This window comes from Elephas maximus, chromosome 3 (assembly GCF_024166365.1).
Source record: "Elephas maximus indicus isolate mEleMax1 chromosome 3, mEleMax1 primary haplotype, whole genome shotgun sequence".
Classification (NCBI taxonomy): domain Eukaryota; kingdom Metazoa; phylum Chordata; class Mammalia; order Proboscidea; family Elephantidae; genus Elephas; species Elephas maximus.
In genome coordinates this window covers 200,502,123-200,518,525 of record NC_064821.1, presented here as the reverse complement: position 1 = coordinate 200,518,525, position 16,403 = coordinate 200,502,123, and the positions used below count along the sequence as shown (strand labels likewise).

Sequence of the window (16,403 nt, the reverse complement as noted above, 5' to 3'; positions counted from 1 at the left end):
AATGAAAATCCCTTTCTCTGGTTCGAACCCATTGGGAAGCTTGGGGCGGGAGGTGCTTTAGGACAGGCGGAGGGAGTCAAAATGCAGGGATCAATTGGGCCTCTGGACAAGGTATCCTGGTCAACCCTCTCCCAGTGTATTGGTGAGAATCAGTTGGCCGAGTTTGCTGCTAGAGAGATCAACTCTGCTGTGAAGGTGATTGGTCTAGGAAAAAAAGGAAGTGTGAAAAATAAAACCATCCTCAAAAGAGAAGGGACATATTTTATAACTCCGAGAGAGAGAAGCTGTCAACTTCAAACTCCTTTCTGCTGTGTTGTTGCTGGAGACCCGCCTCCTGTGGCCCGGGCCGCCGCGAGCCTTCCCGCGCCTTCTCCCCCAGCCGAGAGGTACGCAGGCCTCACCCGCCTCTGACTCGGAGTCGCAGAAACTTGAGAAATGGGGAGAAAGTTCCAGCTTCCCCCAGCTTGTTCTAAGGCCGTTCGGAGGCGGTTAGGGCTGAAGCCACATGCCTGGGAGAACAGGGAGTCCTGGTGGCACAGTGGTTAAGAGCTTGGCTGTTAACTAGAAGACTGGCAGTTTGAATCTGCCAGCAGCTGTTCCTTGGAAACCCTGTAGGGCAGTTCTGCTGAGTTGGAGTTGATAGCAATGGATTTAGATTTATTTTTGTTTTAGGAGAACATGGTGTCAGGGAGATTTTAGCCAGGGGCCTGCCAGAGAAAGGCCTTCACCTCAGAAGGATAAAGGTAGTCAGACCTGCGGTCCTGGAGACCTGGAGGGGTATGTACCCATCCTGGCTCTCCTAACCCTCTCTCCCAGCTCTCAGCTGCCTCCAAACCCCATTCAGTCTCTCCCAAGAGTCTCAAGTGTAGCCCTAAAGCAGGCACCTCTGTGCATGGATGTTAACCACGTCATACAGGTATGCTTCCAATGAGCCGTTCATGACTTTATTTCTATCTACTCAGAGAGGTTTAAGCATAGAGGAGCTTACATATAGAGGGTAAATTTTATACATACACAGGGTAAATTTTATACATACACTTAAACATATCTGTTTATGTTTAATAACTGGGTTTGAGAACCTTTAAAAAATAGAGCAGACATTAATCACTTAGACATTGTGAAGTGGAGGGATGCTCATGATCCAATATTGAGTTAAAAAAAAAAAAAGAAAAAACAAGTTGTAGAACAAAATGTATAATACGATCCCAAACTGTATATTTAGAGATTTGTGACACCAATTACCTGTATGTCCTTGAGAAAGTCATTTCACCTATTTGGGCCACAGCTTCCTCAGTTTTAAAATGAAAAGATTGAACTACATGGTTTCTAAGGAATTTCCAGCTTTAAAAGTGTCTGATTTCAAATGCTAAGAATCTACCCATTCCACAAGTATTTATCGAGCACTTTTTCATTTGCCAGACACTGACTTAGGCTCTGAGTATATCATGGTGAATAAAACAAAGGCCTAGCTCTCATGGAGCTCATATTCTAATGGCAGGGGATGAGTCAGAGAACAAACAACTAAACAAGTAAACATAGACTACATCCGTTGGTGATAAGTACACTGGAGAAAAATAGAGCAAAAGAGAATTAGGAGCATGGGGGAAATGGAATTATATTGATGGTCAAGGAGGCCTCACTAATAAGGTGACATCTGAGTGAAGACCTAATGGACGTGATGCCGCAAGCCTCATGGATATCTGTGAGAAGGAACATCCCAGAAACAGGAAAGGACATAGGCCCTGGGCAGAAGTATCCTTGGTGCGTTCAAGGAAGAGCAAGAGTGAGCAAAGAAGAGCAGTAGGAGATGAGCTCAGGGAGGCAGTGAGGAACAAGATGTTGCTGCGCTTTGTAAATATTACAAAGGCTTTAGCGTTAAGTGAAATGGGAAGCTATTACATTGTTTTGAGCAAAGACATGACAGACATAGCACACATTTTAAAAAGAACACTCTGGCTGTTGTGATGAGAATGAGAATAGGGTGGCAAGGGTGAGTGCAGGGAGATTGGTTAGGAGGATATTACAGTAATGCAGGTGAGAGATGATGGTGTCTTGGACCAAGGTAGTAGTGGTAGAGAATTGAGAAGTGGTCAGATTGCTGGATATATTTTGAAGCAGAATTTACTGAGGTTTTGTGTATTGGAGGAGCCTCTGTCCAGAGTCAGTGAAAATACACTTGATGTGAGTCCTTATAGAGCTGGGCAGACTGTGACCTTCAGCACTCGGGGCTAAGAGTGGGGCCTGCTGGGACTTAGCTCTGGAGATCACAGGCCCTTCCTTTTCCTGAAGGCTAAGGGATGGGTGGAGGCTCCTTAGCCAAGGTTGTTGTCTGGAGGGGCTATGAAAGAAGGAAAGGTATGGCCTGAAGAGTTGCTGCCACTACTATCACTCCATAGGATGAAGGATCATTTGTACTGAGGGCCCTTGCTCCATCTGACATTGCTGTTAGTCCCGTCATCCAATAACTTTTGAAGGTTTCTATGCAAAAAGAGATACAGACCCATGTCCACTGTAAACAGCAGTCCTATCGCCAGGAAGAAAATGATTTGGTACCAGTGTAGAAAGAATGGTGAGAGGAGTGGAATTCCAGAACCTAGTAGGAGAGGCAGAGGGATAAGAAAAATGAGAGGCATTAAGGTGGAAATTTGGAATAAACAGTGAGGTCCCCAGTAGGGAATCTTGGTAAAATCACCTAAACCAGGGGCTGAGGTCAATGCCCAAAGCAGACAGGTAGGCCAGGAAGTCTTCAGAGGATTCCCTCACCTTCTGCCTTCCCAGATAAAGCACTGGATCAGCATATTCCAAAGGCTGACCTTGGACACATCTCTTCTGAGAGACATTGATAGAAGTTACAGAGGAAAAAGGTTCTGTGGCCACCTAAGTTTGGAAAATTATGTGTGAATATAGTTTAAAAGTTTTCTTTTGATAAACTTTCACCTAAAGCACAATAAAAAAAATTTTTTTAAGTTTTCTTTTTTCACAACAGGGTTTCTTGAAGCCTTTCACGTACATTGTGAATCTATAGGGAAAGGAACAGAGTATGCGGCATGTTTCCCGTTAATTTGACCAGAGGACCTTTTATCCTGAAAACCCTCTCAGGGAGCAATGTGCCTGGGGAACAGCCTTTGGAAGACATTGAACTAGGCAATCCACTGACCACATCAACACATCTTCACCTAATCTCCTCGGAACCTAGGACAAGGTGGTGGTCACTGACCAACACTAGTCTGGCACAAGCTTGTGATGCCCCCTGAAAAGACATGATGAGGATTCCACAATGCACATTTTCTCAAGGACAGGCACAGACCTGGTTCTTTGTAGGTGGGAAGAGATTCTCATGCCAACACGGCTTCCCTGAGCTAAAGTCTGTGTCTAGGCTGAGAGGGTCAATAGAAAGGTACGAGCCTCAGAATCCTAGAAGATAGAGGGACATGTGACAAAGTGGAATGGTTTGAATGAGGTGAAAAGGGGGGAGGGTGACCATATCTGGTATATGTGTTTGTGAGGAGGAAAAGGTGGCTTCTATCCTGTGAGAGTTAAAATTCCAAGTGAATGACACCCATTTCTATAGTTTCTGGGGAATGAGCTGGAACAGAGCTGTGTATCCACATAGCAATCAGGTCAAGCTAGGACTTTCAGGGTTCCCACTGATGTCAAAGAGGCCCACTCAGGAGAACACAGGTACCGAAGTTTGAAAAAGATCTGAAATCTCCTTCCTACCCATCATTCCAAGGCCTGAAGCTCCTTAAACAGAGATGTCCATCCCCCATGCATACAGTCCCTGGGTCTCACCTTGGACAGTGATGGTCACAGGCCTTGATGTCTTCGGCTTGTCCCCTATCATTGCTGTGCAGTGATAATCTCCACTGTGACTGTGGTTTGCTCGTGGAATGGAGAAGGTGGTATTTTTATTGAAAAATATCTTGGATTTTCCATTCTGGAAGAACGTGATATCAGACTGGGGCCTGTTCTTCCAGCTGTGGCACCTCAGCATGATGGGCTCCCCTTCCTGAAACACCAGCTGACGGGTCTGGAGCAGGAGCCAGTCTGAAAGACACAGACATGGGAAGAAAAAATTCCAAGACTGGATTCCAAGGCCCTCACTGCCTCATGTTCAGGACTACGTTACTCACAGAACTTGAAAGGCTGTCAGGCAGAGGTAACTGAAGATGCTTCATGGCAGATGTGAGCATTGTCTTACAGGCAAAATACGGTCTTATGTCTCTGAGACCTCTGAAGCCTAAACATTTTCAGAAGTTCCAAAGACGAACAGCAGGGACTGGGGGGTGGGGGGGGGGAGCTGTGTGTGTAGCAATTTTGAGGAATTAAAAATGTTATGCTGTCGTAGGGAAATAACCACATTTCCGTAACTTAGAGGTTACAGAACAGGACGTGAAACCTTCAGTTTATTGCAGAGACAGCATTTGTGGTCTGGTGATTACTAAAGTAATGGTAACTTTCGAAGGACATTTGGGAAGTGAGGATGGGCAGCCATTAATTTTGTTAGCTGTGAAGTAGAGCCTTAAGAAGACCTCACCCTGAATGGAATTTTTCTACATCCATATAAGGAATGAAAATATATGACCTTTTGAATTCAGTGTTCAATTGTGACTCTGGACAACAGGAGCATTAAATAAAGCTTTTAAATTTGAAATCGCTCTCCCCTCCTTGCTGCCCATCCACCCCTAATCTCAACGGTGGCAGAGTAATTAGATTGCAAAACTCAGCCACCTCGGAGATCAAGTCTGTAAACTTAGCAGAGAAAAAAATTAAATTGCTCTATTTACCACAAAAAAGAAATAGAATTTATTATATCTTAAATGAAAACTCACTTACTTAAGGAAACAGTATTCTGTATATGAAAGGCAAGGTATTGTTGAGAGAGCATAAAACAGGAATCAGAATTCTAATTTTGGCTCTGCCATTAACTTGGGGGTTTTGGGTCTCATAGGCTTAATTTCTTATACAATGGAGGGATGGAACTAGGTGGTTTCTTTCTAAGAAATCTTCAGATCTAAATTTTTATTATCTATATTTTTACGCTTTCTCAGGAAAACCTAGAAGTAGCATCAGCTGTTTTGGGGGAGGCAATGTGAGCAGAGAAGAGATGATGTATATTGGGCAGGTCTCTGAGGTTGAGGCAACATTTATTCCCTTTTCAACAGAGTACCATCAACAGAAAGTGATTCCACTGCCAGCATCTCTCTGGTACAGGAGTCTTTAAAGACCACAAAAATCATGCTCCTGGCATGCAGTGCAGTGAATGACTTAATATGGCCCTTCTAGCCATGGTCTTTGTAACTCTCACCAAATGACTGGGTGGGACTATGCAAATGAGGTGCTTATGGCCTACCAAGGGAATTGGATAGCCTACTAATAATGTAAATAAGGTGCATGGTACCCTTTTGGGGATGGGACAATGCAAAGAAGGTATATGGAACCCTAACAAGTGGATTGGTCAGTTTCACCACCCTGCTAGGCTTAAAACGAGCCATCCCAGAGGTGGACAGAGGGGACCCTGTGACCACCAAGAAGAAGAGGCAGGAGCAGAGTGCATCCTTTGGATCCAGGATCCCTGCACTGAGAACCTCCTCAACCCAGGAAACAGAGAGAGCTATAATACCAGAGATGGCAAGAAGCAGAGGTAGCAGAACCAGGAGACTGACAGGAGACCGGTAAGAGACCAGCAGGAGATGGTGCTGTAAACTTCCAGTCCATGGAGCAAGGAAGTCGAGCACCTTCAGTCAGGAGGCTGGCTGTCAGAGTAGGGTGCCTCCAAGCGCTTGGTGGAGCTAGGTTTGCCAACCCACAAGGCTAGGGCTGAGCACCTTCAGGCCAGCGTTTACTGGAGGAGTGCGGTGTGTCTGGGCACTTATTGGCAGAGCTAAAAGAGCTTTATAACACTTGCCTGAGCAGGGCAGAGGCTGGGCAGAGGGGCCAGGGTCAGAGAGAGACTTGCCTGGGGGTGTGGCTGAGGAGAGGCTGTCTTGATCAAAGAACTGTGTCCTGAGCTTTCCTGAACCTGAATTATAATCTGTTACTTCTCTAACGAACCCCATAGCTGTGAGCATGGTCTGTGAGTTCAGTGTAGCCATTACAACAAATTATGGAACCCAGCAGAGAAGTAGAGAGTGCTGAGGGAGGGACTGTTGGTGTCAGAATTGGTAAAAAGGTTGGAGGGTCTGGCCTCTGTCTCATAGGAATCAGCCTTGGACTCTCCTTCCCCCTTGTGAAGTTAGAGGAGGGCAGATGCCTCCACCATGCCATTTTTGCCGGGTATTAAACAGGGGAATTAAAGACACTGGGTGCTCACATGTGACCATCTTCAGGGTTTATTCACCAAGGTAGAGTTGGAATAAAGTACAGTATAAATGCACTCATATTTTCAAACACTGACAGGAGTGGGGAGAGAGATATAGTGTCTAGTGTATTTTCTCTACCAGTTAAACAGTTGCTATTGAGTTGACTCATGGTGACCATGTCTGTTGGAGTAGGAGTATGCTCTGTAGGGTTCCCAATGGCTGATTTTTCACTTGGACTCCTGGGTGGCACAAACGGTTAACGGGCTCAGCTGCTAAATGAAAGGTTGAAGGTTTGAGTCCACCCAGAGACATCTGAGAGGAAAGTCCTGGTGAGCTACATTCAAAAAATCAGCCACTGGAAACCCTACAGGGCACAGTTCTACTCTGACATGCATGGGGCCAACATGAGTCAGAATCACCTGGAAGGCAGCTGGTTTTCTCTGCAGAGTCTATTAAGCTGTACACTGTGAGATATTTATAGAAACCTAAGTCAGATCATGTAATTTCTTTAATTAAAACCGTCTAATGAATTTTCATCCCATTCAGGAAGAAAAGTCAAAATCGTGGCAACAGCCTACAAGCCTCTACATAATCTTCTCCCCCTCCTCCCACCTCTGAGCTCCTGTTGCCAGATGGGCTTCCTCCCTGCAGCCTCCTGTACTCCGGTCAGATGGCCTCCTATTTGCTTCTCACATATGTCAATCACACTGCCAGCACAGGGCCTTTGCAGGTCTGTTTGCCTCCAACCCCTCCGCTTTATCATACTGCAGTATTTTTTTATGGAGTGAGGATTTATTGTGTCTCTCACACTCAGCTGCCTATCTGTGGCCTTGTAACCTTCATGGTCAATGAGCACTGAAGCAAAAATAACTAACATATTCTGAGGAACTTCATAGATATTTCCACCCCACCACACATGCTTCCAACAACTCCAACTTCCCAACACTGCTTCCAACAACTCACAGCACTGGTTCCCAGTAAACAGGCTCCTCCACCCCCTTTTCTGGAAACCTCTGCAATGTAAGCAGATTGCATCTCTCCTTATCCTCCCAGACCCTCCCCAGGTTCCCCTCTACTGACCGGGAACCACGTCCAGCTGCACAGGGTCGCTGAGGCTGGTCTGGCCTGTCTGGCATCTGTACTCCCCGCTGTCGTTGATAGTGGCCTTAAAGCCGTAGCTGGGCTGGACCTGAGCTGGGATGGGGCTTCCTCTGTGGAACCACTGGGTGGCACTTATTGCAGGGGTGTGGGCCCCATGGCACTTCAGAGTCACATAGTCGTCTTGGAGCACATTGATCCATGGGGGCTCAAGGTTTACCACTGCCTTCGGGAGATCTTCTGAGGAGCAGAGGGCAGAAAACAGTGTGAATAAGTTTAGGGGCACCGTGGATTCCCAAGTAGCTCCTAGAGGAGATCAAGGGCCAGAGTGAACTGCTATAGACCCAAGTAAAGATTATTCCCTTGGATCATCAGGTCTTTGGTGAATCCAGTGGCAATCTCATCAAGATTCAAATCTCAGGGCACACTGAAATGAGGGAACAGCCCATGCTGAACCTGAACCTGATTCTTGGTAGAACAGACATTTTCCTACATAGTAAATACAGCATCACATTGTGAGGGAATAACACCATCAATCCAAGAAAGCAAAGAGTAAATTTACCGGCTCGTGTATCTGCAGAAGCTGTAAAAGAGAAGAGAGAGGGTTAATGTAGAACAGAAGAAGACAATGAGAGCACACTTAGTTGTGTGTGTGGAGGAGGACCAGGGAGATGTGATCTTAGCTTCCTTCTTTCCACAGGACCCATCTCAAGACCCTGTTCCCAGCTGATCTCTTATACCAGCACTCATTTCTCACATCCTCGTTAACTTCTCCCAGTCTCTTCACATGGCTACAAATTACCATGAATATTTTGTGCAGAATGGCTTCCTAGGGACTCAGGAAGTATCTCTGAATTCTGACTTTAGGAACCAGTGGAGCAGTAAGAACTCAGGGTCCTCTCTCCTCTCTCAATCTGTTCCCAGCTTCCAGTGCCTGCTCCTCACCACACTGGTCCCTGGAGTCAGGGCTGTAGGAGTGGTTGAAATTGCCTGTTAAAGAATGACCTCACTCACCCAGCAGCAGCAAAGCTGTCAGTGGCTGAAGCAGGCACAAGTTGCCAGGATGCAAATCCTGAAACACCTGGGTCTCAAAAGTCATCCCAGAGCTGGGCCAGAGTCCACTGGGGTTTAGAAGATGAACGGAGAAATGAGGAGGGAACTGTACATCCTCTTATGTAGGTTTTCTCAGTCACCAGATTCTTACGTAAGTTTTCGCAGTCACCACATTCTATTTCTGCTAACCTCTCAGTCATAAGTGAAACTGGAAGTTGAATCTGTGTGGTGCAATGGATTCTTTTTGTATGGCCTATCTCTCCATGCTCCTCTACCTACCACCAAATTACTGAGTGGGACTATGCAGATGAGGTACTTGTGGCCACCGAGGGGATTAGATAGCTTGCTAATAATGCAAATAAGGTACACGGTACATTTGTGGAGATGGGACCACGCAAACAAGGTGTATGGAACCTAATGAGGGGATTGGTCAGTTTTGCCACCCCACTCGGCTTAAAATGAGCCATCTCAGAGGTGAAAGTGGGGGAAGGGCTCGCTGCCACCAAGAAAAAGAGGTACAAATGGAGCGTGTCCTTTGGACCTGGGTACCCTGCGCTGAGAACCTCCTAACCCAGAAGACAGAAAGAGAACTGTAACACCAGAGATGGCGAGAAGCAGCAGCAGAGTAACTGTGGCAGCAGAGGCAGCAGAACCAGGAGACAGCCAGGAGATGGTGCAGTGGGCTTCCCGGCCCATGGAGAGATAAAGCTGAGTGCCTTTGGGCAGGAGGGTTGCCGGCAGAGTAAGGTGCCTCTGAGCACGTGGCGGAGCTGGGCTCGCTGACCCATAGAGCTAGAGGGTGGAGTGTCTTCGGGCCAAGGCTTACTGGAGGAGTGCGGTGCCTTGGGGCACTTAGTGGCAGAGCTAAAGAGTTCTGTAACACTTGCCTAAGCCAGGATGAGGAATGAGGGGTGAGGGCCAGAGAGGGGCCTGCCTGCAGATACGGCTGAGAAGAGGCTGTCCTGATGGAAGAACTGTATCCTGGGTCATTTCTTTTTTTCTTTTTTTGTCCTCTTTCTTTCTTTTTATTGTACTTTAGATGAAGGTTTACAGAACAAACTAGTTTCTCATGAAACAGTTGGTACACACATTGCTGTATGACTGGTCAACCACACCAGGACGTGTCAACACCCTCCTTTCTCAACCCTGGGTTTCCTATTACCACCTTTCCTGTTTCCTCCTGCCTTGCAGTCCCTGCCCCAGGGCTGGCCCACCCCTTTAGTCTTGCTGAGTCATTTCTGATTCTGAATTGTACTGTACTGTTACTTCCCTAATAAACACCATAATTGTGAGTATTGTCTGTGAGTTCTGTGTTTTGTGTGTGTGTGTGTGGCCATTGCAATGAATTATCAAGCCCAGCAAAGATGTAGAGAGTGCCATGGGAGGGACAGCTGGTGTCAGAATTGCTAATAAGGTTGGAGAGAGGAGTGATGTCTGACCTCCACCTCAGAGAAATCAGCCTTAGACTACTGATCTTGATTCTCCTTTCCTGTTGTGAAGTTAGAGGAGGTCTGATGCTGCCACATCACCATTTTTACAGTCTGCTTTATAGAGAAACCTGTCGATCGTGTACCATTTCATTTTGCCCTTGTGAAAACCCTAGGAGAGAGGCAGGGATTATTGTTGTATTCAGGGGTAGATTACCCAGTAAGGTAAAAAAAAAAAAAAAGTAAGGTAAGCACAAACTTATTTGTGCTTACTTACTAATCTGTAGTGACCGATTTCACGTGTGCTTCAGATGTGGTGAAACTTATGTGAAATCGGTGGCTACAGATTAGTAAATAAACACAAGTAAGCCTGTGTTTACCTTGCTTACTGCGTAATCCATCCCTGTCAGGGATTGTAAATTTGAAAAGAGGCTTTGATTCTGTAGGAAGGTGCTGTGGGGTTGGGAGAAAGATAGATGCCAGCCACACCTAGAAGCAGAATCTTTCATGTGGAGAAAAAATGTGAAATTGTTCACTACAGATGATCTGGTCAGCAAGGTAAGCACCATGCTTACCTTACCTATTGGGTAATCTGCCCCTGGTGGTACTGGTGAAAAAACTCGTGGGAAAAAACACCACGAAGCAGAGCTAGGCAGGAAGCCCATGTCTTGAGTTCTCAGTTCAGTGCTCTTCCGTTGACACTCGGCGAGCTGTCTCTCTGGCCAGTATTCTTGCATACAGAAACTGCCAAATGAGTTTCAACCAGACAAGATAAAGAAATAACTCCCCGACCATGGTTTCAGGGGACATCTAGGTCAACTGGCATAACAAAGTTTATTAAGAAAATGTTCTGCATCCCACTTTGGTGAGTGATGTCTGGGGTCTTAAAAGCTGACGAGCGGCCATCTAAGATACATCTATTGGTCCTAACCCACTTGGAGCAAAGCAGAATGAGGAACACCAAAGACACAAGGAAAATATTAGCCCAAGAGACAAAAGGGCTGCATAAACCAGAGATGCCATCAGCCTGAGACCAGAAGAACTACATGGTGCCTGGCTACCACTAATGACCGCCCTGACAGGGAACATAACAGAAAGTCCCTGACAGAGTGGGATAAAAGTGTGGAACAGAACTCAAATTTACATAAAAACACCAGACTTAACGGTCTGACTGAGACTGGAGGAGACCCTGAAACTGTGGCCCTCAGATGCTCTGGCAACCCAGAACTAAATCCATTCCCAAAGACCACTCTTCAGACAAAGATTAGACTGGAGTACAAAACATAAAATAAACTTCTGAAGAGTGTGCTTCTTAGTTCAAGCAGAAACAAGAGCTCAAATAGGTGGCTCCTATCAAGGAGGCAGAATAAGAAGGCAGGAAGGGACAGGGTGGAAAGGGGGAGTGTGCTGTCACATTGTAGAGATTGCAGTTAGTGTCACATGACAATATGTGAATAAAATTGTGTATGAGAGCTTAACTTGAGCTCTAAACTTTCATCTAAAGTACAATCTTAAAAAAAAGACACAAGGGAAAGGTTAGGCCAACTAACGCACCACGACTACCACAGCATCTACAAGACTGAACCCGCACAGCTAGATGGTACCCGGCTACCACCACCGACTGCTCTGACAGGGATCCCAGACAGAGCAGGAGAAAAATGTAGAACAAAATTCAAATTCACAGAAAAAGACCAGACTTACTGGTCTGACAGAGACTGGAGAAACCCCGAGAGTATGGCCACTGCACTACCTTTTAACTCAGTACTAAAGTCACTCCTGAGGTTCACCCTTCAGCCAAAGATTGGACAGGCCTATAAAACAAACAATAACCCACACAGTTCAACCATATATACAAGACTAAATGGGCATACCAGCCCAGAGGCAGGGACTAGAGGGCAGGAGGGAACAGGAAAGTTGGACTCATGGAAATGGGGAACCCGAAGTCAAGAAGGGGAGAGTGCTGACATGTCAAAGCGTTGGCAACCAATGTCATGAAAATATATGTGTATGAGTTGTTCGATGAGAAACTAATTGGCTGTGCAAATTTTCACCTCAATCACAATTAAAAAAAAAGAAAGAAAGAACCCCTCTAAATCTGCAATCTGTAAGAAACAATATTTAAAAAACAACAAAAGTAGCATAGTTAGCGGGAGACACTCAACTCAAGAAAGTCTCTAAATAAGCCATAGCCAGGGCTTTCCTCCATGTCCTCCACACCCCACCCCCCAAATGCACACACACACACACACAATGTCCAGAGTTAAAAATAAATTTGGTAAGAAAGCCATAATGTAATTTCCAATGTTATGTGACAGCGCAGGTCACCAGATGGTATGACTGGGTTAAGCAGTACAGCATAACGGTCACAGCAGTTAGAAGTCAGACTATGGGATCGTGGACAATGTACTCAAACTCTGTAAGCCTCAGTTTCCTCATCTGTAAGGTGGAGATAATAAGAACTAGACAAGATAATGCAGTACCTTATGGACAATGTCTGATATATAATACGTGTTCAATAAAAGGTAGTTTTTATGACTGTTACCAAAAGTTCTTTACCTTTAGATTTTTACAGAAGTGTTGATTCTATTCAAATATATTTAAGTTTAAGAGAATTCCTGGTCAAAATCTCATCAAGAAGGTATTGGAGTTGTTTCCTCAGCAGGAGCTTAAATACATGGGGTCCCCAAGAGTCAGAATCCACTCCATCACCTTTAAAAAAAATCTCTTTCTCCAAATCCAGTGAATGGCCATACAAACAGATGAAGTTCTGATACATGCTACAACATGGATGAACCCTGAAGATATTTGCCAAGGGAAATAAACCAGACCCAAAACAACAAACGTTGCATGATTTTACTTTCATCACATCTATACAATAGGCAATTTCCTAGACCAACGAAGGAGAGTAGAGGTTTCCCAGGGTAGCAGGGAAGGAGAAACAGGAGGCCATTATTAAGCAGGAACAGAATTTGTTTGGGAATGACTGAAAAAAAAAAAAAAGTGGAAACCTACATTGGTGATGGTTAGAAAACATTGTGAAAGTACATAACGCTGAATTTTGCACTCAGAAATGGTGAAAATGATATATTCTGTCTGAGATACATTTTCACCACAATTAAAGACAGAGACAGAGAGAAGAGGGAGATGAGTGGGAAGAGAACCAGTAAGATACCCAAGGAACGACTGTCTGGCGTGAGGCTTGTGCGTTTCCTTGCGTGCAAACTTGATTTCTAAGAAAAAGAGTCTTGAAGCAAATATTAGACTCTCTCTGCCCGCAGGCCTTGCAAGAGGCGGATGACTGCCCTCTGCCATCTACCAGGCGCGGCATCACCGATGAGTTAACAAGAGGGACGCTCGGGTGGAAGGAGGGACGGACACCTGGATAGGTATGCGGTAAGGCAGGAGTGGGATACAATACATGAGTCGTACAATCCGGGGGGCGGGAGTAGGGGTGTTCTCGGTCAATTTCTGTCCACGCCGAGATCAGCTGGCGCCTTGGTAATACCGTCGTGTTAGGCAGTCGAGGAAGGGTATGTGCTGCCACTGCCCTCCGCCGCTGGGACTCCGCTGTAACAGGCCAACACGACTAAGACCGGATCAGGTGCAGGTCTCCGCTCTGCACAGCCTGTCTGAACAGAGAAACGGACACGGCTGTTAAGGCAAAGTGTAAGCGTTTATTTAGCTGGCCAGGTAAAGGAGCTTTTCCGGACTTGAGTCGCCAAGGCAGCTCCCCGAAACTAGGCGGAAGTCAGGTTTTAGGAGGTCGTCATAGTAAGCACAAGCAAGAAGTTATACGTATTCAGGATTTTAGCTGATTATTCACTATGGAACGGGCTAGGAATCTGCACGGAAGCGGCTGACGGACCCTTCACTTCTAAGATAGGTCCGGCTTGCCAGAGATGACGTTAAGTCCGGTGATTTTTTCCTTTCTTGACTTGAGTCTTTTGATTCCTTGACAAGAGTTTCCTGATTTATCAGCGCATGTCTGGTGGTCTGGTGCTGGTTTTTCTTAGAACCTGTTTATGACTTTTACCTGCGGAATTACCCCGAAGTTAAAACAATATAAAGGATAGGGAAGTGGTTTACAATAGTCACACAGTTTTGACCTGAAGCCTCCATATAGCCTGCTTCTGTGGTGAGGGCAGGAGTGCGATTTAGCAACCACAGCATACCCGTTGGGCATGTGCACTTTCCCAGCCGGCTGCTGTCTCACATTTCTCCTCCCACCTTCTGTGCCTCCCCCTCCGCATTGACAACCATCAGCCCACCTTGACCTCCCCCGCCTCCCAGCCAGTTGGGCATTCCAAAATTCCTTTCTAACATTGCTCAGTCTCAAAGCTGCAGCCCTGGTAAGGGTCTCGGCGATCACCAGCTTGACTCCCCCAGCCGAGCTTTGCCCTTGCAGCTGGCCAAAATGCCAGGACACGCAAGCGCAGGCGTGGCCGCAACGAGGACCTCAGGTCCGCTCCTGGCCATCGCACACCAGAGGCTGTCCTGGCTCCCGGGGCTTCCGGCAGACAGAGAACACGAGCGCCCAGCGGGACCTCGTAGGAAATACCAGAGGGCAGAGGAGCAAGTAGGAGTCAGCGGGCAAAAACCTCTACGACGAGGAGGAGGCATTGGTGGGCGCGAGAGATCACCAGAGGACTGAGACCGGAGCAGCGGCTGGTGGGGGCTGGGGGACAGTGCGTGGGGGAGTTGGCCGGGCACCCCGCCGGGTCCTCTGGCCTTGCTCGCGCTCGGCTCCGTGCCTTCGCTCAGCACGGCCCTTCCTGAGGCTCGCGAAGCGGCCGAGGGCACCGGTGTTCACGTGGCGTCACAGCCGCGTGGCGTCACAAGCCGGGGAGCGGAGACACGCCCACACCCGCCATCGGAATGGTCCAGTGGTCTAACTCGCTCTGTTCAGGTCTCAGTCTCCCCTGGAGCCGTGGGTTCGAATCCCACTGCTGACAAGACTCTGGTAACTGCCTTCTTAGCCAGCCCCACCCCAGCCCAACTGCCCACCATGAAACGCACCCCTCCTACCTGCCTGCCCCCGCATTCCCATGATTTCTAGACTTCACATCACAGATATCTCCTTTCTCTCACCCCTGTCCTCCCTCCACCCCTGCCCTTTCCCTCTTCCTCTCCCTACCCCTCTCCTTCTTCCTCCGGCTTTGTCAGGCCGCGATTACCCAACAAGCAAGGGATGCAGGGGCCCAATTGCTATCCTTCCCACCAATCTGCAGCGCACGATCTCACCGCTCCCCCACCGCAGCAAGGATGTGGTGAAGCTCGCGTGAAATTGCTCACCACAGAGTAGGAAGCGAATACAGTGAAGCCCGCCCGTGCGCGCGACCCTGGCTCAACGCAAGCCGCTGCTCACCGGCCTTCCTGGTTAATCCGCCCCTGGTCTTTAGCCCCGTTTGCCTGCGTGTGTCTATGGGCTCCATCTGGCCCGTGTGGAAAGCCCTCCCCGGTGGTCCTCCACCTTCTGCCCGCTGAACAGCAACTCGCTTTTGCCCTGCGCTGCTGCAAGCAGCACCACACCACCCAAAACCTTGGCCATCATCCCGCCCTTTCCACACCAGCCTCCTGCCCATTCCTCTCTCCCGCCCCGAATCCCCTTCCCACTAACACCCGCTGCGCCCTCTCTTCAGCCCGTGGTCTCCGCGCTTGTTGAGTTTGGGGACCTTGCCTCCCCACACCGGCCATGCCGCTGCATTTTCAGCCCCACCACCGGCTGGCGAGGAGAAGCCAGAGCCGGGCACAGGGCCCGGTCCACCTCGGGCGTGCCACATCCCAGTTCCACGCGGGTAGCCGCTGCCTGGGAGCAGACCCACCGCGCCAACGACCTCTCTGCTGCCGAAGAGCTCTTTCGATGGGTCGGCCGGCTCCCGCTCCACAACCCACCCCCTCCAGCACAGCATCCTAAGGAGTGCGGCTGGCCGGAGGACGGAGGGCGGAAGGCAGGCTCAGACCGCTGTGGCCACTTTGTCCGACGTCCCGCCGCTGGCAGGCAGCCGCCACAGGAGGATGCAGGCGTCCCGCTCCCTTGCTCCCGGACTTCCTGTGCCCACACCCCCAAGCACGGGCGAGAAAACTGGCCGCCCAAGGGGGTCCTGGGGGTGCATGCCGGGGGTCGCCGCCGGGACAGCTGTGAGCACCTCTGCGCGCCACAGGCCACCTGGCCTGGCTGGGATTGGCGCTGGCCGACCAGGCTCCTTCCGGCTCTAGGCTTCCTCCCAGCCACGGGATGGGCAGGGACTACCTCTCTCCCTCCGCCTCCGTCCAGGACCCTCGACACGCCTGGCACCTGCCTCTCTTCCACGTCGGTCGCCCAGACCCCTTTCCTTGCCCGCCCGTCCCGCCCACCCGCACCAGGCCGCCGGCCCCAGGCTGGCCGCCGCCGCCTGCCTAGCTCTAGGGGAGCAGAGAGACAGACGCCCCGGCCAGGTAGTGAGCAGCGTCCTGAGCCCAGCGGCGGGCCAGCGAAGACAGGGCAGGGGCACAGGCTGGAGCCAGCCGCCCGGACGCCGGCAGC

The 16,403-nt window shown here is 48.6% G+C and overlaps 1 protein-coding gene across 4 annotated transcripts in view; it reads right to left on the bottom strand.

Moving 5' to 3' along the window:
* LOC126073884 (low affinity immunoglobulin gamma Fc region receptor II-a-like) overlaps positions 1-8,550 on the bottom strand; it is a 32,005-nt gene extending 23,455 nt beyond the window's left edge. Inside the window, exons 1-6 of one of the 4 annotated variants that reach the window (XM_049881070.1) lie at positions 8,415-8,550; positions 7,963-7,983; positions 7,383-7,640; positions 3,793-4,047; positions 2,764-2,877; positions 2,507-2,593 (exon numbers count right to left, since the gene is read on the bottom strand). In XM_049881070.1, coding sequence (XP_049737027.1) covers positions 2,792-2,877; positions 3,793-4,047; positions 7,383-7,640; positions 7,963-7,983; positions 8,415-8,499 — 705 coding nt within the window. In that variant the 5' untranslated portion in view covers positions 8,500-8,550 and the 3' untranslated portion in view covers positions 2,507-2,593; positions 2,764-2,791. Of the gene's footprint in view, positions 1-917; positions 2,594-2,763; positions 2,878-3,792; positions 4,048-7,382; positions 7,641-7,962; positions 7,984-8,414 lie in introns of those variants that run through there. The other 3 variants (XM_049881067.1, XM_049881071.1, XM_049881068.1) reach the window with 3 other exon arrangements.
* Positions 8,551-16,403: the final 7,853 nt, after the last annotated feature.